The sequence below is a fragment of the Sarcophilus harrisii genome, chromosome 1, assembly GCF_902635505.1.
Source record: "Sarcophilus harrisii chromosome 1, mSarHar1.11, whole genome shotgun sequence".
NCBI lineage: Eukaryota > Metazoa > Chordata > Mammalia > Dasyuromorphia > Dasyuridae > Sarcophilus > Sarcophilus harrisii.
Genome location: NC_045426.1, coordinates 356,885,896 through 356,913,861, shown reverse-complemented (window position 1 = coordinate 356,913,861; position 27,966 = coordinate 356,885,896). Strand labels below are relative to the sequence as shown.

The 27,966-nt window shown below is 32.5% G+C and overlaps 1 protein-coding gene across 1 annotated transcript in view; it reads right to left on the bottom strand.

Moving 5' to 3' along the window:
- Positions 1–215: 215 nt before the first annotated feature.
- The window catches only part of MBD2 (methyl-CpG binding domain protein 2), a 90,889-nt gene continuing 63,138 nt past the window's right edge, over positions 216–27,966 (bottom strand). Inside the window, 4 exon segments of the mRNA XM_031945947.1 lie at positions 216–689; positions 8,175–8,313; positions 20,047–20,224; positions 21,399–21,489. Of these exon segments, the coding sequence (XP_031801807.1) occupies positions 8,187–8,313; positions 20,047–20,224; positions 21,399–21,489 (396 nt within the window). The 3' untranslated portion in view covers positions 216–689; positions 8,175–8,186.

Sequence of the window (27,966 nt, the reverse complement as noted above, 5' to 3'; positions counted from 1 at the left end):
ATGAGAAGTAGGGAAGGGCCTTTATCAGGGCAACCAAAGTATATACACTAGTGAAAGTAACTCAACTTTCCATTATAACCTGAGGTAACAGTAAATATATACTCCCATCACCTCCCTCAAATCCAATGCCAATGGTGGGAGCCAAATCTAATTGTGGAATTTTAGAAGGAATCACCTATATTTATTCTTTGTAATAGAAAGGATTCCAAACCATCTGTGAATATAATCATTTATTTGTCTTTACAGTGATGATGGAAGAATGTACAGGCGTCTTCTTTCAATAGAAGTATAAAAATCTATTTATATACATTGAAGTCACAATAATCTTTAATTGGGTAATTTTTCAGTTCTCCTGATCCATCCATACTAAAACTGTAGGGGAAGCAAGTATTTCATACAAATACAATATTTCCAGCAGATTGCAACCTGGTATAAAAAAGCTTGGCTTCATTTTAAGGGTGCTGCTTGATATTTAAAAAGGCTACTTTTAAGTCCTAGGACTCAAAATAAAGATCACTTTTTGAATAATAGATATATACATCAAAATATGTCTAAAAATGCATTGGTTAACGCTATTAAAAAGCTATATAAGTGCATGGGTCCATTTCTTCTTATAAGCAAAACCCAGTGGAAACATTTATGTTCAACTTCTAGGAATTTGCTTTTTGGGGAAAGTCCGTTGAAAGTACCTGTAGAGGAACAAAATAAATAAAGTTTGTCAATTGACTCTCTGAGAAATATTCTAACAAATTAGATACACTTTTTTTAAAGTCACATGATTAAAAGCGTTACACAGTTAAGAAATTCTTATCTATATACAGCATAGTACTTAAATGTACTTCCCCACTATTTCATAAGCATTTTCTCCCAGGAGATTCTATCTTTATAAGAAATCTTGTTTAGAAAAATGACATGTACCCATACATATTTTGTTCTTGTTCAGTCATGTCAGACTTTTTATGAATGCTGGACCATAACTGTCCACTGGGTGTTCTTGACAAAGATAGAGAAGTAGTTTGCTATTTCCTTCCCTAATGGATCCTTTTATCAGACAGAAGTTAAATGACTTGCCCAGGGTCCCAAAGCTAGGAAATAGCTAAGGCTGAATTTGAACTTTTAAATCTTGCTGACTCCAGGCCCAATTCTCTACCCACTGAGTTATAAGCTATCTCACATGTAAATAAACATATATATTTATTCACAATTCTTTTCCTTATAATTACAGAATCACAATATCTGATAGCTGAAAGTGACCACCCAAACTGGACTAGAAAGAAATTTTCATTACAGCATACAAGTGGTAATCCACCCTCTAACTTGAACCTCTCCAGCCAGTTCACTCAACTTTTAGATCTATCTGAACACAATGCTCCAGATGAGGTGCCATAAGAACAGATTATATCATCTCCCGATTCAGTGAAACTTTTACCTCTTTTGATGTGGTCCAAGATTACCTTAGCTTTTTTGCCTGCAATATTAATCTGAGTTTGTGATTGCCTAACTCTCCAGATTTTTTTCAAAACAATTGTTATCAAACTATGTCTCTCCCATTTTGTACTTCTGAAGATGATTTTTTTGGTACTCAAAGAGAAAACTTTATATTTATTCCCTGTGGCCTAAATCTAGAAAAATTAGATCCTAGACCAAAGTTCTTAACAGTTTTTGGTGACATAGACCCCTTTACCAGTCTGGAAAGTCTATGTAGCCCTTTTCAGGATAATGCTTTATATATTAATTTATAAATGAAGGAAATAGTAAATTTCAGCTAAAGATTATGCAAGGTGGTTTATGGGGGGCCGGTTCATGCAAGTTCACAGACCTTCTGAATCTATCCAAAGACCCCTGGAAGCCATATTATGAACCCTAACTCTAGACTCTCAAGTCTATTTAACAATTTCTAATGTCTCTCCTAACTTCTGGTCTCATATTAACAAACTATTAAATATCACCAAAGTGGATGTTCTATATCTCAAATTCAATATGTTCAAAAAAGAACTTTACTCCCAAACTCTCCCCTATTTGAAACTTCCTTATAACTAATAAAGGCTAATAAAATATCCTCCCACTCTCTTAACTTGCAACCTCAGTATTATCATCGACTTCTCATAAGCACTTACCCCATATAATTTATCTATGGCGATGTCTTATTTCTGTCTTTACAACCCCTTCTTTCTATTCATACAACCAGCCAAATTTCAGGCCCTGGCATCTCAGTCCTAGACTTCTAGTTGATCTCATTAAGTTTCTTTGCACTCTAGTCATTCAAGTGCCAAAGTGATGTTCCTAAAGTGCAGGTCTAAGGCATCCTGATACAAAAAATTCTAGTAGCTCCCTATTACCTCCAGGCTCAAATATAAACAATTGTTTGGTTTTTATATCCTGCCCCTTCTTTCCTACTTTTCAGTTTTCTTATACTTTATTAACCTCTATGTACTCTATATAACTCACTGACACTGATCTTTCCTACACACGACACTCAATCTACCAACTCTGTATCTTTGTAGTAGCTCTCTCCCTTGCCCAGAATATTTTCTTTTCTCATCTGGTTTCTGGCTTTCCCAGATTATTTCAAGACCAAGCTCAAATCCCAGCTTCTACAAGAGACCTTTCCTAGGCTTCCTGTACCTCTAGAACTGTTTGTTCCTTTTCCATTGAGATTATCTTCTTTTTTACATTTTATCCTATCTTACACAGTTGTTTGCATGTTGTCTCTATTAGAATGTCAGCTCCCTGTGTGAGAGACTATGCTTTTATCTTTCAGTGGTGAGTAAATGCTTGGTGTATAATTAAGTGCTTAATAAATGCTTGCTAAGTACTAAATAACTAGACAAGATTTTTCTGAATCCAACTACTTTATTCTGATGGCTCTCTCTCCCAGTTTAATGCAATTTGAAAATCTGATAAGCATATTATTTATATCTGATAAAAATATTCAGTTATAGAAGACCAAGATGAAACTCCTTTCCACATTTGAAAATGAACCATGAATAACTGTTGAGTTTGGCTATCCAACCAATTCTGAAACTATCTTGAATCTATCTCATCTCTCTACCTTATTCACAACAATTTTATGAGATAATTTGTCAATAGCTTTAAAATAATGTCAAAGCCAATCCAGTTAAAATTAAAAGGGTTAAATAACTGTAGGGAAAAAATGGAAGTGATACAAAGGCAAAAAATCTCTGAATAAAAATATCTTCAAAGCTTTGCTAAATGTTACGCAAACTATTAACTACAGGATTCCTCTCACCTATTAACATATATTAAAAAAGGAACAGAATCTTTGTTTGATGTGGATGAAACAATGGTTGCTAACAATAGAGAATATGTTACTGGTTGGTTCCTATGCCAAGTGGAATTACCTTTATACGGGAAATGACAGAACAAAAATAATGAACTGAGACAAGGAAGAAGATAATAAGAGAACCTAGCCATCTTTAATGAATCTAAGTCATTTAACTCAGATAAATTGCATCCTTGGACACTGAAAAAATATAAGATGTGATTGCTGAGCCCCGGGTCAAGAGATATATGAAAAATCATGGAAAATATTTATGGCAGTTTCCACAAAACTAGGAAAGGGCAAATGTTTTCATTTTTTTTTAAAGTAAGAGAACATATTTTAAGTGATTTTGACTTTGATTCCTAGGAAAACTAAAGAATATATCATTAAAGAGAAGGTTGGCAGTCAGGAAAGGGAAATGGTGATTACAACACTGTAACTTCATCAATAATAAGCACTTATTAATGAAATATAATATGTAATAGCATAAGGATTATTAGACAATAAGTTCAGAAAACCATGTTTGTCTCTACCATTTGTTATGACAGTCTAACCAAATCAGTTGATTACACATGATCTCAGTTTTCTGATCTTTGACAAGAAGCTAATTCTTATTTTTTTTCTTTTAATTCTACAGGTAGAAAACAAATTAGATAACATATATATTAATTAAACACCCACTGGCACATCCTACAAAAAACTGCTCCAATGTATGGTGAAAGACATACTGATGATTCTCAAATCTACCTAGCCTGCTCCAACCTCTTAGATGAGTTTCAATCACCAATTCAATCTTCAATTTTCAATTATTTTTCAAACATCTTGAACTGAAAAAGTAGGCATGTCCAAAACAGTGGACTTATACAAAACTAAACAGGTCCATCCAAAAAATTTTTATCATTTTAATCATCTGCTATTATAAATTCATTTGGCTGATCATATATTTATGATATATTTTTGAACAAATTCCTTTAATATCCTTTTATCCAATACTGACTTGTTTGGGTTTGTTTTTGACCAAATTAACATGAGGTGAGATTGTGCCTGTTTTTCTATATGTAGCTACCTATACTAAGCAATTTAGACAAATATAGCAGTCATCATTCTGAGATATTGTCAAATCTTTTATGATCTATAGGCTTAACACACATCATGAGGCTATCAAGAAAGACATAATAGCTAAACTTTCTATAACATAATATTTAAAATATACCCATGGGGAGGGGAGGACCTAGATTAGCAATCAGTTATCTGGAATACACCACAGTTCTCTTAATTACTCAATATTGCTATGATATTTTTTGCAATCCCCACATGATCGCTAAACCATTTTGATTGAAGTAAGACAGGAATGAAGGGTGAGGGACTCTGGGATTCCAATGACCCCAACAGTTGGGTTCTTTTAGCAGGGGAGTAGAAGAAGGCAGACTGAAATGAATCACCTGGACATATATAATCATTTCCCATGAATTTAACTTACCATTTCTATACTGATGATTCTCAAATCTACCTAGCCTGCTCCAACCTCTTAGATGAGTTTCAATCACCAATTATCTTTCAAACATCTTGAACTGAAAGCAGGCATGTCCAAAACAGTGGACTTATACAAAACTAAACAGGTGCAAAAATTGTCCAATGAGTGAAGGAGACATTGGGGGGGAAATAACAAAGGCTTGAAAATATAATTTTTAAGTGTATAGATAAACCAATGTCATGTAATTAAGTAGCATTTTTCTAAGATCCAAGACAAGGAAAATCACCTTAGAGAAGTCTCAAAAGTTCAAGTGTGCATAACATTTTGACGTTAGGATTTTGACAGGGATTCCCATTTGGGATGTTATTTTTAATTTGGACAAATCTTACGAGATTTAGATTCTCCACTCTATGCTTTTCATAAAAAAAGAACAAAATTTCAGCAGTCACCATGAAAGACTTTTAAGTGTGTTAACCACATAAATCTTCATTGATTTCCTATTGTCCTATGCTTTTAAAGCAGTACCTTGTTGAGCTCCGAAGAGAGTAGGCACTTTATAATAAAGGTCCTTGGATTCAATTTAATAAACTATAATTTCACATCAAGTAATAGGGAGGAGAAACTAATTTCAGAAAACTAGATATAATCATTCATTTCCTTTCTCTGGGTCTCTTCTTTCTCATTTGTAATATGGGAGGATTGGACAAGATGATCAGTAAGGTCAATTTTTATCTTTAAAATCAATTTTTCCCTTCCTCTCAGAAACATTCTAAAGATTATTGAACATGGCTAACAAGTAGAAGGACTAGGCATATTTTCTAATTCTCCTAACCTCTCAAAGCTCTCTAAAATAGGAATTATGACCAAGGTAAAGCAATTTCAGCCTTTTCCTTGTTCTAAGATATCAAGAACTTTAATGACGTAAAACACTGATGAAATAACATCAGAGAAGGACAATCTCCAACCCCTAAAACACTCAGCACTTTTTTCCTTACTGCCCAACTCAGGCTTATAAGAGAACACACCCAACTTAACTTCCTTCCATTCCCCCTCTTCCCCCAACTTCCCAGTGCCTCAGAAAAAAGGCAGAAGCTTGCTGTGGCTGGGGTTGTAGCATGAAATTGCTTTGTGCACCAACAGTATTCTATTTGAGAACTGAGAAATAGAGGTTGCCAACAGGTATGGACTATTAGTACTTCACTAAGCCTAAGGCAAAGAATCCTGGTACATGGCTGTGATTAATTCTATTCCCCTAAAAGTCACTTAGGACAGAGACCAATTCTAGTGAAAAGTGAATTGCTTGAAAAGAGAGGAAACTGAGTTGATATTGAAGTATAGTCCAAAGGGAAACCACCATCAAGTGAAGAAAGTATCAGAAAGTGAGAAAAAGGGGAATGTAAGAGCAAAAATAATACTGAAATTATCAAAGATCTCAGAAGAAATAAAACTCAAAACTTGAGAATAAGCAAACATGTAAACAGGAATATTAATAACAGACAATTTGGACTCCAAGTTGGCTAAACAAATCCAGACAAAAGACAATGAATCAATCTCTGATCAATCAAATAGTATTTATTAAGCATCTGCTACTGTGCTAAGTATTGAAAATACAAAGACAATTCTTATTCTCACTCTACCAGGAAAGAGGACATAGTTTAAAAAAAAAAAAATTAGAAGGATAAATTGGGAAGAGTTTCAGAAAAAAAAAAGTATTAAGACTGAGAACTGAGAAAAATTTTTTTGAAGAAAAAAAAGAGGGAGGGAAGGAGGAAGAGAGACATACAGAGAGACAGAGAGACATTAGCTGAGATATGAAGAAAACCACAGAAGCCATGAAGTAGATATGAGGAGGGAGAGCTTCCTGGGCATAGGAGAAATGCTAGGAAGAACAGCAAGGAGGCCAGAAGATGTTCCTAAATAATTTGAAAAATAAATATTTCAAAAGCAAAATTTGTGGTAGACACAACAGAAATAAATTGGCAGAACAGAAAAATGGAAACCAAAGGGGCAAACATTAACAAAATATAAAACATCTGATTGAGGATGCAAACAGAGAAATGAAAAACAGATCTCAAGGAAGACAAGGAAAAAAAAGTAACATTAAAAGAAAACATGATTTCCGACAAGCAAAACACATTGAGTGAAAAGACAGGATAAGTAGAAATAATTTAAGGATTATGAGTCTCCCAAAAGAACAAGCCAAGTCAAAAAAAAAAAAAAAATGTGAATATTATAATGTAAGAAATGATATAAGAAAATTGCCCAGAATTTCTGAACATGTCCTGTATCCATAATGGAGCTAACATTTATGTAAAGTGCTTTTAAAAAACATGTTGGTGATATAAGCACAATTTAAATTTTCTATTAAAGAAAAAACTAGCTTCCAAGATCTACAAATACAAATACTGTATTTTTCTACCTTTCATAATGAAACATTTTGATCCTCTTAAGTTTTTAGAAATTCTAACTAAAGATTATTTTCACCATGTTACTTCTATACAATTATATACAAAAATGAAATTTAACAGGATAATGTAGTTAACTACAATTTCCAGTTCCTGGACCATGAATTTTAATTGAAGAATATTAATAACATGGATATTTATATAGCTGGATGATTAAAATATATATTTTTTTCACTAACATTAAAGCTGCAAGTAATAAAAGAAAAAAAAAATCCTACCAATTTTCTGAAATACCAAAACTTCAGTTAAAAGAAAGAATTATCACAGAGTCACAGAATATGAGTCTTCCTGACTCCAGGCCAGGTACTCTATCTGCTGTGCTGCTAACTACTTACATAATCAATAATACCTATTTATTCTGTCTGTACCAGAAAAGCTTCAATAAAGAGGAATTCACTACTTCACAATGCAGCCAATCCATTTTGGGTTAAGTGGAGTTAAGATTTTCTTTTCCTAATAACTAAGGGTTAACTCAACTTTATTGGTAACTTTTAGAAAAAAGGTTTATTCATCTGTTGTCCTCTATATTACTTCCTCACAACTTCACCTTTTTAAATATCTAGTTTCCTTTAAAGTTAAAGTTAAATGCTATCTCCTACAGGATGCATTCCTAACCTTTCCAACCTAGTGAGATGCTTTTCCCTCCTTACACTCCTGAAAATAACCTACATATATTTTGTATATATTTCCACATGTATGTGTCTACCCAATAGAATATAAACTCTCTGAAATCAGAACCTATTTTATTTTTGTATCCCCAACACTTGGAAGTATCCTGTGCACTAACATGTGTTTAATAAATGCTTGCTATTCATTTGATACATTCAAGGAACAGTATCTTTCATATAGTGACATAAGTTAATGATCTCAAAAATTTATAGTTATTTGAAAATGTTCATTTCTCTGCAACTAACACAAGATTGCAGGCTGACTAGCTTTACTTTTTATTTACCTGATCAAATTCTTATGCTTCATCTCCACTGTCCATTTCAATATCCATCTCTTCTGTATCAGCAGCTCGTGATAAGATGTCTGCCATAAGTGCCTCTTCCAATTTCTTACGCACCTGTTGTACTCGTTCTTCCTGTTTTCTGTTTTTTTAAAAAATGAGAAAAAATTGAAGACTCTCAAAAGAAAATTATAGGACTAGTCATATACTTTTGTGACAACTTTAAAAACTCTTAAGTTTTAAATTCTTGACAAAGAAACAGTATGGTTATTTTGTTTTTAAGGATCTCTTGTTACTTAATCGGACTGACAACACAAAGTGCACTCAACATAGACTCTACCAGTGCAGAGTACAATTCATTCATATATTCTTATCATATAGAATTCTTGTCTATCCACAAAACCTGCATGGAATGCAAAGGAGCTGTGATCTCACATAGTGGAAAAGCATATCCACAAATAGCCCCCTGATGCTTTGGAATATGATTTTCAAGTATTGGTATGGCCTAAAAATTTTAAGACTTTATGAACAATCTGGCCATGAGCCAATTCAATTTTGGTAGGCAGGTCTTTGGACAGCATACATATAGTTCATCATCAGGATTATATTCTTAATCTAACCCTTTCCAGTCTCAAAGAACTTATTTTTTTGCCTCTATGCCAAATCAGACCACAACAGACCACAACAGACCACAAATGATCCAGGTCTTTTCTTTCTTTATAATTCTTGCTGATGCTTTCCACAAATTCTTCATTAGTACTTTTTAATGTTTTGTGGATATCATGAAACTACTCAAAACCAGATCACATGGACAAAGGACCTTTGAGTTTATATACAGATAATTCAATGAGAAAAGTTATTATGTATAATATGCTTCTAAAATATGTCCCCCCAAATCCCAAATACTATACTAAATAATGTCTTGAGTATCCAGAGTAAAATTCATACTATGAAAATTTTTAATCCCTATACTATCAATGAACAGAAAAATAAGACAATCATATAAAAATCAAATTAATTTTTTCTTATTATTCAAGCAGGATTTAAACACAACCACATCAACTTTGGATGCATGTATATAATTAATGTAGAAAACTATCATATTCCAGTGAAATTAGCCTCAACTTCTCAGAAATAGTTCTTTTTTTGGGGGGGTGAGGGGAGGGGAAGAGAGGAGTTGGTACCCAATGATATTATTCTAACTTTTACTGGTAGATACATAATTATTCTTCACAGATTTTCTGATCTATCCACCAAAACTTCAATTTTTTATTTCCTCATCGCCAGGTAAAACTAAGCTCCAAAAGGTAGTATCTGTATTAATTAACTAATGAATACTTGATACTTATTTAAGGGGTCATTTGTCTATCACAGAGATCTTCAAAATTTCTCACTGCCTAGCCCACTAAGAAACAATTTTAAAATATCTTTCTTTAATATATGCATAGTATGTCTGATTTATAAATTATATATGTACTACTGTGTTTAAAATTATAAATATAGGAAATCATCTCAAAATTTATAAATTTTAAAAGGATGATATAAATATGAAATACTCTTAAAACCATTTTTGTTTTATTTATAAATATCATTCATTTACTAATTATTTACAAATTTACTAATCATTTATTTACTAATTTACTATTTATAAATAAATATCATTTATTTACTAATTTAATAAAACCTTCCCGATTACTAAAATTCCTAACCAGTGTATTAAATTTTTGAAAAAGAAGTCATTCAATTCTTATTACTTTATTTTTTTGTAGGGCCTCTTGATGCTCATAAAAAACAGACTGATAATTTGATGAAATCTGTGAATTAGATAGGCTTTCCACTGATGCAGACCATAACCTGTTTTCATAAGAGCAGTATGATTCAAGGTGCTTTACTGTTTTTAAATTTGATGATGATTGTTGGAGGGGATGTGGGAAAACTGGGACACTGATGCATTGTTGGTGGAGTTGTGAACGAATCCAACCATTCTGGAGAGCAATCTGGAATTATGCCCCAAAAATTATCAAACTGTGCATACCCTTTGACCCAGCAGTGCTATTACTGGGCTTATACTCCAAGGAGATACTAAAGAAGGGAAAGGGATCTGTATGTGCCAAAATGTTTGTGGCAGCCCTGTTTGTAGTGGCTAGAAACTGGAAAATGAATGGATGCCCATCAATTGGAGAATGGTTGGGTAAATTGTGGTATATGAATGTTATGGAATATTATTGTTCTGTAAGAAATGATCAGCAGGATGAATACAGAGAGGCTTGGAGAGACTTACATGAACTGATAACTAAGTGAAATGAGCAGAACCAGGAGATCATTATATACGTCAACAACGATACTATATGAGGATGTATTCTGATGGAAGTGGATTTCTTTGACAAAGAGACCTAATCTAGTTTCAATTGATCAATGATGGACAAAAGCAGCTACACACAAAGAAAGAACACTGGGAAATGAATGTAAACTGTTTGCATTTTTGTTTTTCTTCCCGGGTTATTTTTACTTTCTGAATCCAATTCTCCCTGTGCAACAAGAAAATTGTTTGGTTCTACACACATATATTATATCTAGGATATACTACGACATATTCAACATATATAGGACTGCTTGCCATCTAGGGGAGGGGGTGGAGGGAGAGAGGGGAAAAAGTGGAACAGAAGTGAGTGCAAGGGATAATGTTGTAAAAAAATTACTCTGGCATGGGTTCTGTCAATAAAAAGTTATTATAATAAAAAAATAAAATAAAATAAATTTTAGCTCAACAATATACAAAACAACAATCAAAGACTAGTGTGAAGTTCAGTGTATTTTGATACTTGTTTTTGATGACTATAGCTGAAAAAAATTTCAAATAAAGACAGAGATTTATACTGAATCAGTGTATAGTTGGCTATCATTATTAAATCATAACACCAACATTTTCCATCCCATCCATAAGTTCAGCAAAGATATGTGTGTGTGTGTGTGTGTGTGTGTGTGGTGTTGCTGTTGCTGAAATTCAACTAGTAAATAGTCTATCTTCTTTGATGTCAATCTTTTTTTTTGCAAACTAATCAGATGTTGCATTTTAATAAATAAGTTATTAAAAAAAGCATTTTAATAAAAAAAAAAAAAAGTTGGTTTAAAACCCACCAAAAAATCTTTATTTGTATACTGGAAACTATCTTATAAATCTGTTTAAAAATCCTTTTCAAACATTTATAAGATTCAGCTTCCAAGTTTAAGTATACATAGATGAGTTTTTATAGGTGATACACATCATTTTCAGCAATCCAGAAAGGAGAGAAGAATATAAGAGAAGAGATTGGTCAATAGTGTCAAATCTTGCCAAAAGCTCAAGATTGAGATTATTAGATTTGGTAAATTAAACTAGTAATTTTGAAGAGAGCAGCTTCAGTTGAGTGTATCTAGGATAATGAGGATGTTGCAAACTTAGGAAACTAAAAGAATAGCAGTGAAACTGACAGAGATATATCAGTTCAGGGAAAAAAGGGTGAGTCCAAGGGAGAGAAGATATAATAAAACCTCTATGCTTACCCATTTGTGTGATTTTTTGCTATTTACTTTCAAAAATATAAAAGGAGAGAAGGGAGTTTTATTTAACCTCAATGCTCTAAAATGAAGAGTCAAAACTCTAAGAGTACTTCTAGCCCCAAGGTGATTTGGAGGAGAGGGGAATAAGTGGCAGAAATACTGTGGGTATAAAGGCATGGTAGTAGTTTGCCTGTGTAGCTACTCCAAGTACCTGAGTCATGGGTGGATTATAACTTATGCCATCATAGAAGGGGGAAGTTTAGGAGATTAGAAAGCCACTAATGACCAGATGTAGGAAAGGGAAAGTGGATGAATGCTGAGATAATGGATAAATGAAAGGGGATGGCATAATTATGTTGCATGCAATTTGGCTATGATATTTACACACACACACACACACACACACATCACACCCCCTCTTTAGATTATTCCTTCAGGTCATGACACAAGTCACTAGAGATGCAGAGTACCCACTTTGGAGATCTATGGTATTTTATTCCAAAACCAAAAATTATAAAAATCATAAATGATATATGGTAAGTCTACTTTACAAACTTTTTAGAGAGAGAAAAATAAGAATCAACTCTTCATAAATATTATAGTTCTTAAAACAATCATCTACACTGAAAATTGTTTGTAGGACTATTCTTAAGAATCTCGTGGTTCTCTGAAACAGAGATTCTTAACCTTATTTTTATGTCATGTGTTCTGCTAGCAAATAAAAAAAAAATTAGCTAATAAAATACTTTATAAAACAAATTCATGGAACTCAAATTTAAAACTCCTGCAATATAAAGGGCCATGCAAAGGAGATGTTCAATAATTTTTTTTTATTAAAATACTTTCTTTCAAGGAAGAACTATAAAAGTAAATATTGAACATGGATCGTGGAGAAAATAATGAGTATAAGAATTTGGGAATAAATAGGTAAATGTAAATATAATCAGGTCATTCATTCATTTATTCAATATACAATTAATTTACACCATGTGCAGAACAATGAGCTAGCTTCTAGGAGAAGTACAGAGTTTAAAGAATGAATGTCTTTTCATATTGCTTAGTGGAGGATAAAACAGAATTGTTAAAATATTTAACTCAGAAATGCAATCTTTAAAAATATATTTGGAATGTAATTGGTAGCAGGAGTTCCTGATGAGGAACCTCCTGTGCTTGTGTAAACTGACATCTTTTCTACAACATTAGTTCTTTATCAACCATCTCAAAAAAGGCATTATAAGACAAATGCACTGCAAAATCAGGTACTATATGTGGTCTATCAGGGAAAGTTGTCACTAACTTGTTGGATTAAGGAAGATTTAATAAAGAAGACAATAGTTAAGTTAGACTTTAAAGAATGGGTAAGAATTCAGTAGAAGAATGAGGAAATGCTCTCTAAGTACAAGTAACAGATAGAAGGATACACATTTTGTTTGAAGCATAGAAAATAGACTAGTTTAATCAGATTTTAAGTATAAAAATGGAATAATATAAGGTTAAGTTTAGGAAGGTAGAGTAACATCAGATTGCAGAATACACTGAATATCAGGCAAAGAAGTTTGAAATTGTAAGACCATAGGAAAGTACTGAAATTTGTGAGTTAAGGGAATGACATGATCATATCTTTGCATGAGATAAATGAACTTGGCAAGGATATAAAAGTTGAATTAAGAGAGTGGCAAGGAGTATAACTAGGAAAACCTGTTGGAAGGCTACTGAAACAGACTAGTTCAAATGGTAACATGGATCTATAATAGGTGATGGGAAAGGGTGCTAGTGGAAATAGATGCAAAAGATGTAGAGTTGGAATAAACAATTTAGTACCTGGATAGAAGAGGTGAGAAAGGAAAGGGTCAGAAACGCTCTCTAAGCTTATGAACACGAGTGTTGGCACCACAAGTTGAAACTGTAAAATCAGATGGCGGAACAAGCTTACTGGGGAAAGATATATAAGTCTGATTTGGAACATGTTCAGTTTGAGGTGTCAGGATGATATACAAGTCATGATAAAAATAGAAACTCATAATTTTTTTAGCATGAATCAAACTCAGCAGTTATCAACTGGGTCTACAACCTGAAGCACGATTATCCTCTACAATATCTTTGACAAACAATTATTAAGCCTCTTCTGAAATACTTCTAATGACAAGAAATTCTTCAACTCACAAGGGGTATTTCATTTTGAGACAATCCTAACAATAGGAATTTTTTTCTTTATAGTCTACTAAAATACTTCTTTATAATTTCTACTATTCTTTCCTAAGGATAAAACAAATAAAATCTCTCTCCTATATGAAAATGTGTAGAATAAGGTAAGGCTTTGGAACTTAATGAGAAAAAAGACCAAGCACAGAAAGGAGAAGAGGAGCAATTAGTGAACACAGACATTTAGAAATTAGAAAGAGACTGAGGAATCAATGGAAGAGAAAAAAGAGAAGTGGTTAAAGAGGCTAGAATAAGAAAAGGGAGTATAGTATCTCTGAAGTCAAAAGAGCTGGTATTATCAGTAGAAGGCAGTTGTCAACTTTGCAAGTTTGAGTTTGAAGATGAAAAGAAAGATCATTGAATTTGAAGATAAAGTCATTAGTTATATTTGAAAAAGTAGTTTTGAGAGAGAAGAGTCATTGCAGTAGAAAGATGGGGAGATAGTCATGAGAAAACAGACATCAAATATAGGCAACCTTTTTTTCCAGTTTAGTACTGATGGTGAAAAGAGAGGTATGATACAAGATGAATGAACCAGAAGAGCAAGATAAAGCTTCCCCCCCCCCCCTTAAATTAGGAACTCCTGAAAATGCATGTAAGACAGAAGGGAAGAAGAACTGAATTAACTTCACAGATATAAAACTAAGCATGAGCTCTTTGCAAACCCTGAAATGCTACATAAATGTTAGTTGCTGCTGCTACAGTTGTTATTGTTCTTTCCACTGCATGGCCATTACTAAAGGTTCTTTATTATAACAAGGCCAAATGGATTAATATAACAACAGAATATTAAAGACATTTATTCAAATATCTTCTAGTATAGCTCTAATTCAATGCCCTATATAATACTGTGAACATGGCACTATACATTTTAGGCTGGTCTACACTAAACAGCAGATTTCAAGTATAGATCTGGTGATGGACTATAGACCTTTACATGGGGACTGGCCTGCTATCTAAGATCAGAAAGGCTCATCACTAGATCATTAGATGTGTAAGTCACACATGCAGAGATTTTTACTAAAAAACATGAAGACTTAGTTACTAAGAGAAGCAGTGAGGGCCATCAGTGGAAGGAGCATTGACACTGCTAAAATGAGAGCTCTGGATCAAAAAAGCTCCTTAAAGGCTATCTGTTCCAACTAATAAACCAATGAAAAATATTTAAATGTACTCAAATATGAAGTAGTAAAGAATTTATTACCTAGACTGACTGGGGATTTCATGATCTCAAAAATCAATTATTTTACTTAGCTGATTTAATATTGTAAGTTCAAAAGCAGCAATTGCAAATAATATTTTCATAATCTGCTTACTGGGTGAACAACTAAAATTTCTTTCTACCTATTAGACTACTCTTTTTTTATGTAATTTAATTATTCTAGCCTTTTCACCAGTAGAATTCTTTCTATCCTGAAGCATTATCAATACTGAATTCTTAATTAAAAGTTCAGACTTTCAGCTATCATCATTTTCTTGAATTTATGGTTTAAAAAGTATATTACATATTTTTAAAGTAATTTTAAAACTTATTAGAAAGCAAACAGGGAAAAGACTATCTGGCTTTAATAGAAATTTTAAAATGTCTTTATATATATAAAAAAAAATAGACTTTGCCAATGGCTTTGCCATTGTGGTCTGGTAATCATAAAGTCACTTCAATTAATATCCACTGAGACTGTGTGGCAATGAGGTCTAAGAGTGGCGATCTGGAAGCCACCACACCTGACAGATTAGAGAGGAGGAAGCTATTAGGAACAGACTTGCTCTGAGTACTGTGTAAATCTAAGAGGCAAAGTTGCAAACAATGACAAGCAAATAATGACTATTAATGGTAATAAAAACAATAAATTTCATCTGAGCTCAGTATAGAAAGAGTTGTGACGTGATCATGTTGGTTACAAATATCATTTCTATTGTCACTTTTATCCCCCTTTATTTATGTGTGTGGTGTGTGTGTGGGAGGGGGTGTATGTATTTTTTTTAAACACAGCATAGAGCATAGTGCCAAGGACATAGTAGGTGATTAATACATGTTTGTTGAATTGAATATGCTAATTTTAATTATGGAGAAATTATTTTCTTTTATTTCCCTTGGAATTCTACCAATGCAACCTAAGAGTTATTTCCTACTATCTGTTAGAGTTCTGTGCCAGGTATTATGTAGAGCATGGAATATATACAAAGTACCCATTCCATAGAAATTTAAAACTGAAACCCTATCTTAGAAAGTGGCCTATGATTGACATAAATACATATAATTATAAAAACATAAATACTAGTATTTAAAATAGCAGATTTAAATTTGGAAAGGACCTTAAAGACCATGCATTTCAAAATTTCATTTCATAAATAAGGAAAATGAGGCTCAGAGAAATAACATGATTTGCCCATCACTCAGGAAATGAAAGAAGTGGAATTTATACCCAGATCCTCTATCTCCAAATATAGTGTTCCTTTCACCATATCAAACTGAATTTGAGTGTGAATTTGAGTAAAGAGTGAGTCATAGAAATTACATGTTCAGACAATGTACAAATGGAGGGGGGAGGCGAGACACCATTACATTTCCAGTTACTCAGGAAATGCTTTGTAGATGATGTGGAATTTTAAGAATATCAGAATTGGGGGGGGGGGAGGGGAGGGGAAAGAGGGGAAGATACTAACAATTCACATGTAGAAAAGTACTTGTCTTGGTAGAGGGAAAATACTCTAGGAAGGACATTAATTCAACCACAAAGGGTTAGGGAGGGGAAAAGAACTGTGCTAACAATCGAAGCATGCTATTTTATTTCGTCAAATAACCAACAATAAAAAAGACTTTGTAATTTCAGGGAACTATAAAAAGCTTGAATTTTAAAGTTCTGTTACCCCTTAAAATACACTTTCCTAGGCTATTTTTAATTCTCATTCTCAAAAGATGGTAATCCATCTTTTAATCCATACACTGAACTTGAGACAAAATAATTCAATAAAATTAGAAAAAATTACATTTGTAACTGAGACTCCTGACTACTAAAAATACATCATTGAAGAAAAAACACCAAAAATAAATCCATACTATACATTCTTAGATGTATTATGGCTAATGAATTTTTTTCATTTAATTTCATTAATGGAAAAGACTGAGACATTTCTATACACACATGAACAAAAGCTGTGCATATGCACGTGTACACACACACACACACACACATATTCAAGCACAAGGGCTAACACAAGTATGCACACAAAAGCATTTGGAAAATCTCGGTGTTAAAGAAGCCAAAAGAAATTATGTTATTTAGTTTTGAAAGCCTTAAAAGATAATTTAGAAATTGTTTTAAAGCAAGTTGGAACTATTCCCAATGTGATCCACCCTCAACATAAAAGACAGATTTGATATATAAAAATTAAATACAGAATTAACATTTTAATACTTAGTCATACATATGACTCATTTGAAACTGCTTCCCATGGTAAACACCTCCTTAATATCTCTCTATTCTAGTCTTCCCTATATATTTTATTAAAATTTTAGAGATGAGGGAATAACTCATAATAATGATTTAATATATATAAAGAGCACACAGCTACACAGTATTAAGAGTCAAAACTGAACCCAGATCTTTTGATGGTAATTTTGGTGCTTTTCCTCATGACACCACACCAGAATACAATATCCATGTTATATTCACAAAGCCTCAATAAGATCACGGTGAAACCCAATAAATTGTGGTCCTACGCCAGGATTCTTTATACACTATGCTGTGTTTCTGGAGGGACATATCCCATAAAATTGAGGAAAACAGAGAATATATAAAGGAGAAAAACCTGATATAAATTTCAAGGATCGCAAGTTTTAAAATTTTGGATTCAATTTAGAGATAAAAATAACAGAGTTCAAAACAAAGTCCTGAGACATTTTCAGTAGTTAGTTTTTGAAAGGACCAATGATATGATGGGGTGATGTTTTAACTTGTTGTATGAACTGGATTTAAATGAGGCAGGATTGCAAAAAATCATCAGCCTCACTCTTCCAGTCATCCATCCAGTGGCAAGACAAGGTCAAAATAGTCGAGTTCTCTAGAGAGACTAAAAGAGACCAATTAGAAAACTATTGTAATAGTGCAGAACAAAGGTGAAGAGGAATGAACAAGGGGGTATGACTAACTGAGAAGAAAGGAGAGAACTGTAAAAAAATACTGAAGAAGGAGAAATAGCAAGATTTAGCAACTAATAGGCTAGATAAGAATAGAATGAAAAGGAGGAGTTGGGGAATGATACCAACTTTGAAACTGAGGTAACTGCAAGGATAGTTCTGTCCTCAATAGAAGTAGGGAAATTTGGGAAAAGGGTGGTTTGGGAGAAGGCTAGGGATTAAAAAAATGTGTTCTTTTGTTAAATTTGAAATGTTATAGCTCATCCAATCCAAAATGCCCAATGAGCAAATAGTTGGCTACATAGTTAGTTGGACTAGTGAAATCTAGTTAAACCAGACTATACTAGACTGGATTGGGAGGGGGAAAAAAATGGGTTTTATATAGAGAGATCCTAAAGCCATCTGCATAAAGATGATAATTAAACTAATGGTAGGTGATGTCACCACATTAGAATTTATAGAAAGAAAGGAGCCCAAGACAGAGCCTTGGGGTACACCCATAGTTAGAGAATATAGTGTAATGTGAAGGAGGGTTCAATAGTGGAGACTGAGAAGAGGCACAGATAAGTAGGAGAACCAAGAGATTACAAAGTCAAGAAAACCAAGGGAGAAGACAGTATTACAAGTAATTACAAATTAATTAAGTCTCCTTATAATATTAAGCATTAAGTCACCTTACGGCATTAATAACATTATTACATTATTAATTACAGTATTAATGTTAGAAGTCATATTGCAAAGGATTTAGAAGAGTCTGAAAGGACAAGAAGTTAAAGAAATCAGCATAGGCTGCTTATTCAAGAAGTGTGGTTGAGAAAAAGAAGATATTAAATATGGTCCCTGAGAATTCTTAAATGTGAGAGAATTTGAGGGTACAGGGAAGAACACAGTATAATAAAGAAAATATATATTGGAAATTGAAAGAAAGACAAAAATCAGAGAATATAATATGTTTTTTGTAAATATGTGTATCATTAAAAAAAAAAAAGTGATAATAGTGATGAAGCTACTGGCCAATACACTCCCTTATCTTGATAAAATCTTTGAGAATGGTTTACATTTACAGTGAAGGCATCAATTGTTTAAAATTAGGAAGAAACCACAAAGAGTATTCGAGTATTTGATTTTATAGCACTAAATACAATCTTGAAGATTCTCTTTAGAGTCTTTTGAAGCATGATATGAGTCCTGAAGAGGGCATGGAGAGGAATCTATCAACACCAGAATAATCAATAATGCCTTATCACATAATTCTTCTGAATTAGGAATGTAAAAAATAAGTTTCCTGGGATAACAAAGCAATTACTCAGGCATGAAACACACTGATGTATTTACATATATGAATAATAAATTAGATTTCCCTCTTGAAATATAACTAAATAAACTCAACATGTTTGTAAGATACTTCAACTAAATAAAAGCAAGACAGACTACTCTGAACTATAAGTAGAAATGGGATGAATTTAAGGAAGGGTACTACACCAAGCCAACAAAACAAAAAACAAAAAAGCTAAACACAATGAAAGGCATTACTCAAACAATTATACAGACAAACTAAAGAAAAAACAATCCAAATAAAAGACATCATAGGATAGACGATTCACTTTTAGTTATCCCCTCTTGAACATCCTAATGGCACTAATAACTGTCAATGCAATTACATGTTGAAAGCATCCCTTATTATCTTGTTTATCCTCATAATAAGTATATTACATAGAAAATTAAGGCAACTATTAATAATTATTTGATAGATGAGAAATCAAAATAAATCAGTAATCATATTGAACACAAAGAACAGAGTAAGAACTGGAAGGGACCTTGCAGACCATCTAAATCAATATTTTACAGAAAAGAAACTAAAGCCTAAAGAGATTTAGTGATTTACCTAACATTAAAAATGTATTTATATATTTACCAAGTAGCAGAGATAGGTTAATTTCTAATAGTGTTGATTCAAAGAAAAAATAACTATATTTTAAAAAAATACTTTACCTAATATCTTCATCTGTAACAATAAAGGCTTTGCAAAGGGGTTGAGATGTATTAAGCCAAACAGCAGGGTTTTTTTCCACAGCAGCAGAGATTTGCCCTGTTATTGGTGCAGAGCTGGTGTGCAAAGCGCTGGCAACAGCTGATAAAAGTGTCTCGTCATTATTACCTGGGCCAACCCCTAAAAATATTTGCAAGAAATTAACAAGACATATTAGATATCTGGGAATATTGTAGGAACATATGCTGCAGAAAACAGCACCAAATTAATTTAATAATAAATCTTAGATGCCTAGATACATACACATATTTATATATACATATATAAACATATTCTTATTTAACATTTACATGAAATTATAATACAAAGATGGCTGAGCTAATTTTAATAAGTATTCAAAATAACCAAAAAGACTTCAAGGTATTATACTTTTATAAATAGGCTACATGTCATCAAATCTACTATTTTCAAGATCTAGTTACCTTCTAAAATAACATTATATCCTTAATATGTCCTTTGGATCCCAAATAGTTTTATAATATATTTTAGCATTAACTAGGCCTCCACACTACCTTCAAGCCATCTCTATTCCAAGTCACCTGTGTTATAATCATATAAAACAATTATCTCATAATCATTATATCAAGGCTTCAAAACTGTTCTATAGTAATACCTTTTATAACTCCTTCCAGCTCTAACTCTATGATCCTTCAAATCCCTATTAAAAACACCCAAAGTAATAGAAGAAATGGTTATAAATTTTAATTATATTTAGTCTTATTTACATTGAACTAGAGCAACAAATGCAAAATTATTGAATATTAATTGCTTAAAGCAATAATTTTCATGAATGTTAAGGAATAATACTGAAATACTAATTGCATATAGATATTTGTGAACGAAACTTCACATTTGCATTTTGTAAATCAGACATTAGAGATTAAAAAAGTGAACCAACATTTTCCAAAAAACCAGACTTAAAAGATCACACACACACACACACTCACACACACACGCAAAAGGAACTCCTATGAAATTTTTTCACTTCCGGCTGTTGGCTATTTCTTCAGTAGCAATTGACGGAAATAAGTGTTTCAATCCTCATTCCTATTTAGCAGTACTGATTAAAGAATCAGAGTGTGGACTCTACAAAGCAGCAGCCTGCTAAAAAACAATGGCAGAACAGACATTGACCCAAGTGTGATAGGTACAATGTAAAAGTTCTGACTTACACATACAATGGGTAAAAATCACAAACTACAATATTAAAATTAAAATTCATTCCCCTTGACTTAAAAAAAAAAATTGCCATAAGTATTATGTACTCAATAAGGAATAATGCTAAATATGCTACCTTGAAGACCTTTTGGAAGTTCCATAGATTTTATAATTTGTTCTGTTACATCTGATGCACTAAGTCCTTGTAGCCTCTTCTCCCAGAAAAGCTGAAAGGCAAAAGTACCATTAATAGGCATATGATTGAAACAAAAAATTAGCATATTCATGCTAGTGGATCATGAAGTTTAAACAAAAATTTTATTTCTTCCTAAGCCATTCCAATTCAATTCAGCAAGCATTTATTAAGTGCCTACTATATTCCACAGGAATACTAGGGACACAAGCTTTATTTGCTTTATATGTCCTCAAAATAACAATATGCTAAAAAAAAATACAAATATCACTAAACATTTCAAAACATGCATTTCTAATTTAAAACAGCTCTGATAATTTAAAATAATAGTTTTATTTTGTCACTATTTTCTTCATGCAGCATGGCTAGAGATAACTCAATATGAAAGTTTCTCTCCAAAAAAAAAATAGTATTTTGAACATTTTTAAATTCTACAGATCCAATCTAAGTTGCATCAAAATGTTGGTATTTCACCTAACCAGTGAACAAATAAAATAGGCAGTAATTCCTTGCTAATTTAAACATCTTGGATAGCATCATCAACATATGTTTATTTTTCACTTTAGGGTTTACAAAGTGCTTTCTTCAAAACAACCAACTGACATGAGAATCTCCTTTTTACACAAGAGGAAATGAAGGCTTAGTGTTTAAGTGAATTATACTCAGTTCAAAGCCATGATTTGAACCCAAGAATTCTGTTTCCAGGTCCATTAATTTTTCTAATTTACCACATTGCCCTCCATCCAAATAAGCAAATCTTGCAGATAAATGAAGCTTATTCATTAAAAATAGAAAAAATATTTTGTTGCTTAAAACTATTTTTAATAAGAATATTTCTTGAGCAGGGCCAGGAGATCATTATATACTTCAACAACTATACTATATGATAATCAATTCTGATGGACCTGGACATCTTCAGCAATGAGATGAATCAAATCAGTTCCAATGGAGCAGTAATGAACTGAACCAGCTACACCCAGAGAAAGAACTCTGGGAGATGACCAAGAACCATTACATTGAATTCCCAATCCCTATATTTTTGCCTGCCTGCATTTTTGATTTCCTTCAAAGGCTAATTGTACAATATTTTAGAGTCTGATTCTTTTTGCACAACTAAATAACAGTTTGGTCATGTATACTTATTTTGTATTTAATTTATACTTGAATATATTTAACATGTACTGGTCATCCTACCATTTGGGGAGGGGGGAAGGATGGGAAAAATTGGAACAAAAGGTTTGGCAATTATCAATGTTATAAAATTACCCATGCATTTAATTTGTAAATAAAAAGTTATTTTAAAAAATAATAATATTTCTAAAATTTATTACACATTTCTGTTCAAAACTAAACCTTATCTTCATAACTCAAGGTCATCATTACCAATCATCAGTTATAGAACAGTAATGCCCTTAGGACCTATTAAAGTACATCATATTTACCTGAGTCTAGATTTCTATGCTATTCTTTCTTGAGACAGTTATCACTATATTCTCCTTTAGCACATCCACTCCTTTCTAATTTGTGTTTTTAATTAGGAATCAGAAACAAAATTTTAGTCATCTAGAATACTGTGTGAACTCTAATATGTTGTTTAACTTTTTTTTAATGTAAAGTCTTATTGTTGGAACCAAAAATCAACCTTCAATAAGCACAAAAGAGGGACAGAAAGCAGCGTATCTAAAAAAAAAAGGGTGTTTTACTGGATTACAAAGTTCAGCCTGCTTAAAGGAGATATACTGTCAAGAAAGGGAAAGATAATAATCTTTCTGTACTCTGCCCTAGTCAGATTATACATGAAATATTTTCATCAGTTCTCTGTGCCATATTTTAGGGAAGAGATGAGGGAAACAGCAAAGTGTCCAGAGGAAGCCAAGCAAGATGGTAAAAGCCTTAAAATCATGGCATGCTTAGTTGATGGAACAGAAGATGTTTTAGCATAGGATAAAAAACAAAAACAAAAACCTAAGGAGAACATAATAGTTATCTTCAAGTATTTGAAAGATGGTCATATAGAAGAAGGATGGGGCTTGATCAAATTGGTGCTAGCACTAGGAACAATTTGTGGAAACTTTAAAGAGGTAAAATTTGTTCTGATGTAAGGAAAATGTTAGCCAAAGGAAAATACTGCCTTAAAAGTTATCTTCCATTTATACATTAAAAATTATGCAAAAAATTTTAAAGACATCAGAAATACTCATATTTGATAGTTATCTAATATTTCATACCAAAATAGACATAAAATAAGAAAACCACAAAGGTCTTTGCCATTGTCATGGAAGAGATCCAGGACAGAGTAAAGTCAAAGACAGATTCTTTGTAGATAAGGAAGTCCGCAAATGATCCTCTTTGTAAATTATATAACACTGAATGCATCAAGCCCAAGAATACCTAAAAGCCTCCTTCTGAATAATAACACTGAATATTCAAAAAAACCATCATTTGGCCTAAGCATTCATAAAACTAAGTGGATGAAGAATGCCTGTTATCCAGACTACAAAGTATTTTTACATGGATAAGAGCTATTCAAGATAGATAATAAGTTGGGTATGAACTAAGGAAAATGGGTTAGAATGCTTTGGGAAAATCACAAAGTTCTTTTAATGGCCCCAAACTTCTCTCCAAAACAAAGTCCTATTCTTTTAATACCAATATTCAACCAGTTTTATATGGTTGTGAGTCATAGAAAACACTATATTCTCCAAATTTAAAGAAAAAAATGTAGGTCAACCAAAGGGATACATAGAAGTACATGGAGAGAATAAGCAGGCTTCACCATTAACAAATGAAATTATAGAAGAAAGGAAGAGTAGAGGATGTCATTCAAAAAGACAGTACTGATAATTGTGAGGGATAATCAATAGGTAAAACTCAGGTATCCTACTTATGTACATGTAGTACTGTCAAGAGGAAGATCCTTAGAAGTGAGTTGATGGGACAATAACAAGTCTCTCACATAATAAGAGGAGGGGGTAAAGTAAAGAAATAGAAAGGTTGCAATCTGCATCATTAGAGGGAATATGAGATAATCAAGCCATCAGAATATTTAAGAACATGGAAAAACTTCCTGACATATTCATCCAAAAATGAAATCTGACGTGAGGATTGAAGGTCTTCCAATACTAGAAGCCTTCAAACAAATAGAAAATAATACTTCTAGCATATTCTACAAAGATAAATTTTGTTGAGATATAGAAAATGGCCTTCAGGATAGAAAGTCTGATTCTGTGAAGCAAAAAAGTCTCATGGCGGAGGTGAGGGGGAGTTAATGACTTGTCCAAGATCATACAGCTAGGAAGTGTTAGAAATCTAAAATCACATTTAATACTCGGGTCCTCCTGACTCCAAGACCAGTGCTCTATCTCCTTGACACCTACCTGTCCTAGGAATTCTCATTTCTTGACCCCTTATTTTCTTAATAAGATCCCTTCCAATTCCCTGAAATCATTTTCTTTCAAACCATCTTTTTTTCTTGACCAAAGAAATAGCTTTCTTTTATCTTTCCTCCTCCAGTTTCTCCCCCTTTTTAATCAATTCTATACCTTGATATGAGGTTTTATTGCTATACCATCATTCAAATGCTGATGTAACTCTCTAAAAAATTTCAATGTCACTGAGCCAGCTACCATTAATTAGTCTTATTTTAAAGATCTTTTACAATCTAACTGCAATACATTTTCCCATAATAATTCCCTTAGGCTTTAGTCAAACTATACCATCATTCCACATAAATGCCTTCTAAGCCTTTACTTATACAGTTCCTGCCACTTCCCAAACAGTTTCCAAAATAGCTTCTGAAATTCTTCTGACCCTTTGAATTTCAATGTAAATATCTCTTCTTCCAAGAGATCTTTTCTGATTACTCCAAACTACAAAATTCCATAGTGCTATATTTCATCCTCATAACACTTTTCCTATTCTACTTCAAACACTTATTTGTTCATCATTATCTTTCTTAGAAACTCTTTAAGATTAAAGATTCTTTTATAAATAAATCTGTGCATATCAGAAGCTTGTCATTGAATGAACTTTCCATCTGACTTTTTAAATATTAAAATATCTTCTCTCTCTTATTTCCTTTAGATTTATTCTCTCTTGTTCTTCCTCTTGTCAAACACAAACAGGTTACACTTGACCCAGCTCAAACATATTCATTTTCTCTTTCTTTTCTCAACAAACCTTCTCCAATAAACAGTTTATACATACTATCTCCAGTAGAGCAAATTTAGTTCCATTGTTGTCTGTCTTTTAATACAATGTTCTAAAATCTCCAATAATTTTCATCTAATTGAACCAAAAGCTTTTTCTGATCTTCTTTGACATGTTCATAAAACACTTTTCAATGGCCATTATTTGAAATTCTCTCCTTATTCAAATTATATAGACACCACTACCCTAATTCTCCTAATTTCCTCTCCTCTTCCTTGAGTACTTTCTTACCTCCCTCATGAAGCTCCCAGAGTTCTCTTTAATTTTTCTCTTTCCCAGACCTTAGTCTTTCTTCTGTGTATTCATTTCCTCAAAATATATCCATTCCACATGGCTTCAACAACTATTACTATTACTAATACTAACACTACTACTGATACTATCACTATTGCCCCTATAACTATTGTAATAGCACTCAGAAGCCTCTCATTTTAAAGATAAGAAACTATCTAGTAAAGAGAGGTGTTTTGTTTTGTTTTGTTTTTGGCCTAAAGTCATATAGATTACATAGTAGCAAAACTATTACTTAAATTCAAGTACTTTACATCCAATGAATGTCCTTCCCATTGTACAGATATAATTGGTGTTTTTCTTTCAGCATACATAACTAACTAAAGCACTTGGAAAGAAATACACTTGTATATAGTATTCTATTTTCTTTTCAAAGGGATCTCATTTAAGAACTCTGGCCTATGTTCTAGCATGGTGTACATTCAGAGGCATATATTCTAAATTATCACTACAGTAACAGTAGTAGTAGCAGCAGAATTTCTGCTGCTGCTACTCAATTCCCTTTCTAAATATTTCCCTTCTCTAAACTTCTCCCTGTCAGTGGAGCACTTAGACGTATACATTCTTTTATTGTTTGTAAGTCATCCATTCAATAATATCAAGTGTCAAATATGTTCAAAACACTATGCTGTAGAATATAAAGAAAAACTAAGAGTGATCAAGTCAAAGGGATTGACTTACTATCTTCTCAAATAAACTATAAACTCTTCAAGGTCAAGGTTACATTGTGGTGAACACAGTAGTATTTTAAAATAGTATTATTAATTTTTTTTTGTTATGACTAGTTAAAAAGCTTCCAATTTTTCAAGACCTGGCAATGGAGCTTATTACATTAGAGATACAAGCATGAATCACAACTTAGGTAATAATGAAGATGCAACCTTAAAGGCATAACAAATTAGAACATGTTTGGGAAGTTGGCCTAGATGTGATTTACTTTTTATGTGATTGCATCAAGCAAGTTGCTAAAGTTCTCAAGAAAGTAAAAAGAGGATGTATCTTTGTATGAGGTTTGTAAAATAATTTTAAAAACACTTAAAACTTCTTTTGGACCACCAAATAGAAGGCATAAGATAGACAGTATTTTAGTTAATTAAATATTTTCTGGAAGTTTTTTTCCTAGAAAATTTCTCTAAGTTCACAACTTCTAAAAACAGTGTTGCACCTAATTTTTAAAAATCAAATTTTCAGTTGTGAAATTGTTATTTTTCAGAAACGGGAAAATTTATTTGGATTTGCTTTATTCCTTAAACAAAAACAATACCTATACTCAAATCTGACTGCTACCAAAATTAAATGGTATTTCCAGGAGCATAGGATCATAAACAAAGCTACAGTCCCACAAAGGCTATCAAATTCAATTCCCTCATGTAAGGATTGAGAAAACTGTAGTCTCATTAAGGAGTTTATTTGCCTAAAGCCACAAAGATTGCAAGTAGTAGAGGCAAGACAAATTCAGGTTCTCTAATTCTAAACCAGCGAATGTTCTTTCCATTATCCAGATATAATTAGTGGGCTGATTTTCCTCCTCAGTACACAAAATGGTGCATGCACACTTGTGTTTATGCTTTTTATTTTCCTTTCAAAAAGTGTCATTAAAGAACTTAGCTTTTGTCTTGACATGGTCTATATTCAAACCAATATGATAAATATTATGGCTGGCTTTTTTAAATGAAAGGGGAAAAATCCTGAGATGTCTCCTAGCTAATTGCTGAATTACAGATTTGAAAATTCTGTCTGAAAAGTCTTTCAATCAGATATCACATTACAAAAAATCTAAGGAATCTATAGAATCTGATTAGCAGTCAGAAAACTCTTAAGAACTGCACTGTGATACTACTGCCCACACTTTATATGTATGGAACAATTAAAAGATCTCTGGGCTTACAGACAGAAGACCTAGGTTTGATCTTTACTAATTATGTGACCATGAGCAAGTCATTTCACCTTTCTGAACCTCAGAGTCAACCTCATAAGGCTTCAATAGATAATGTGTTCTGGTCCTATTCAA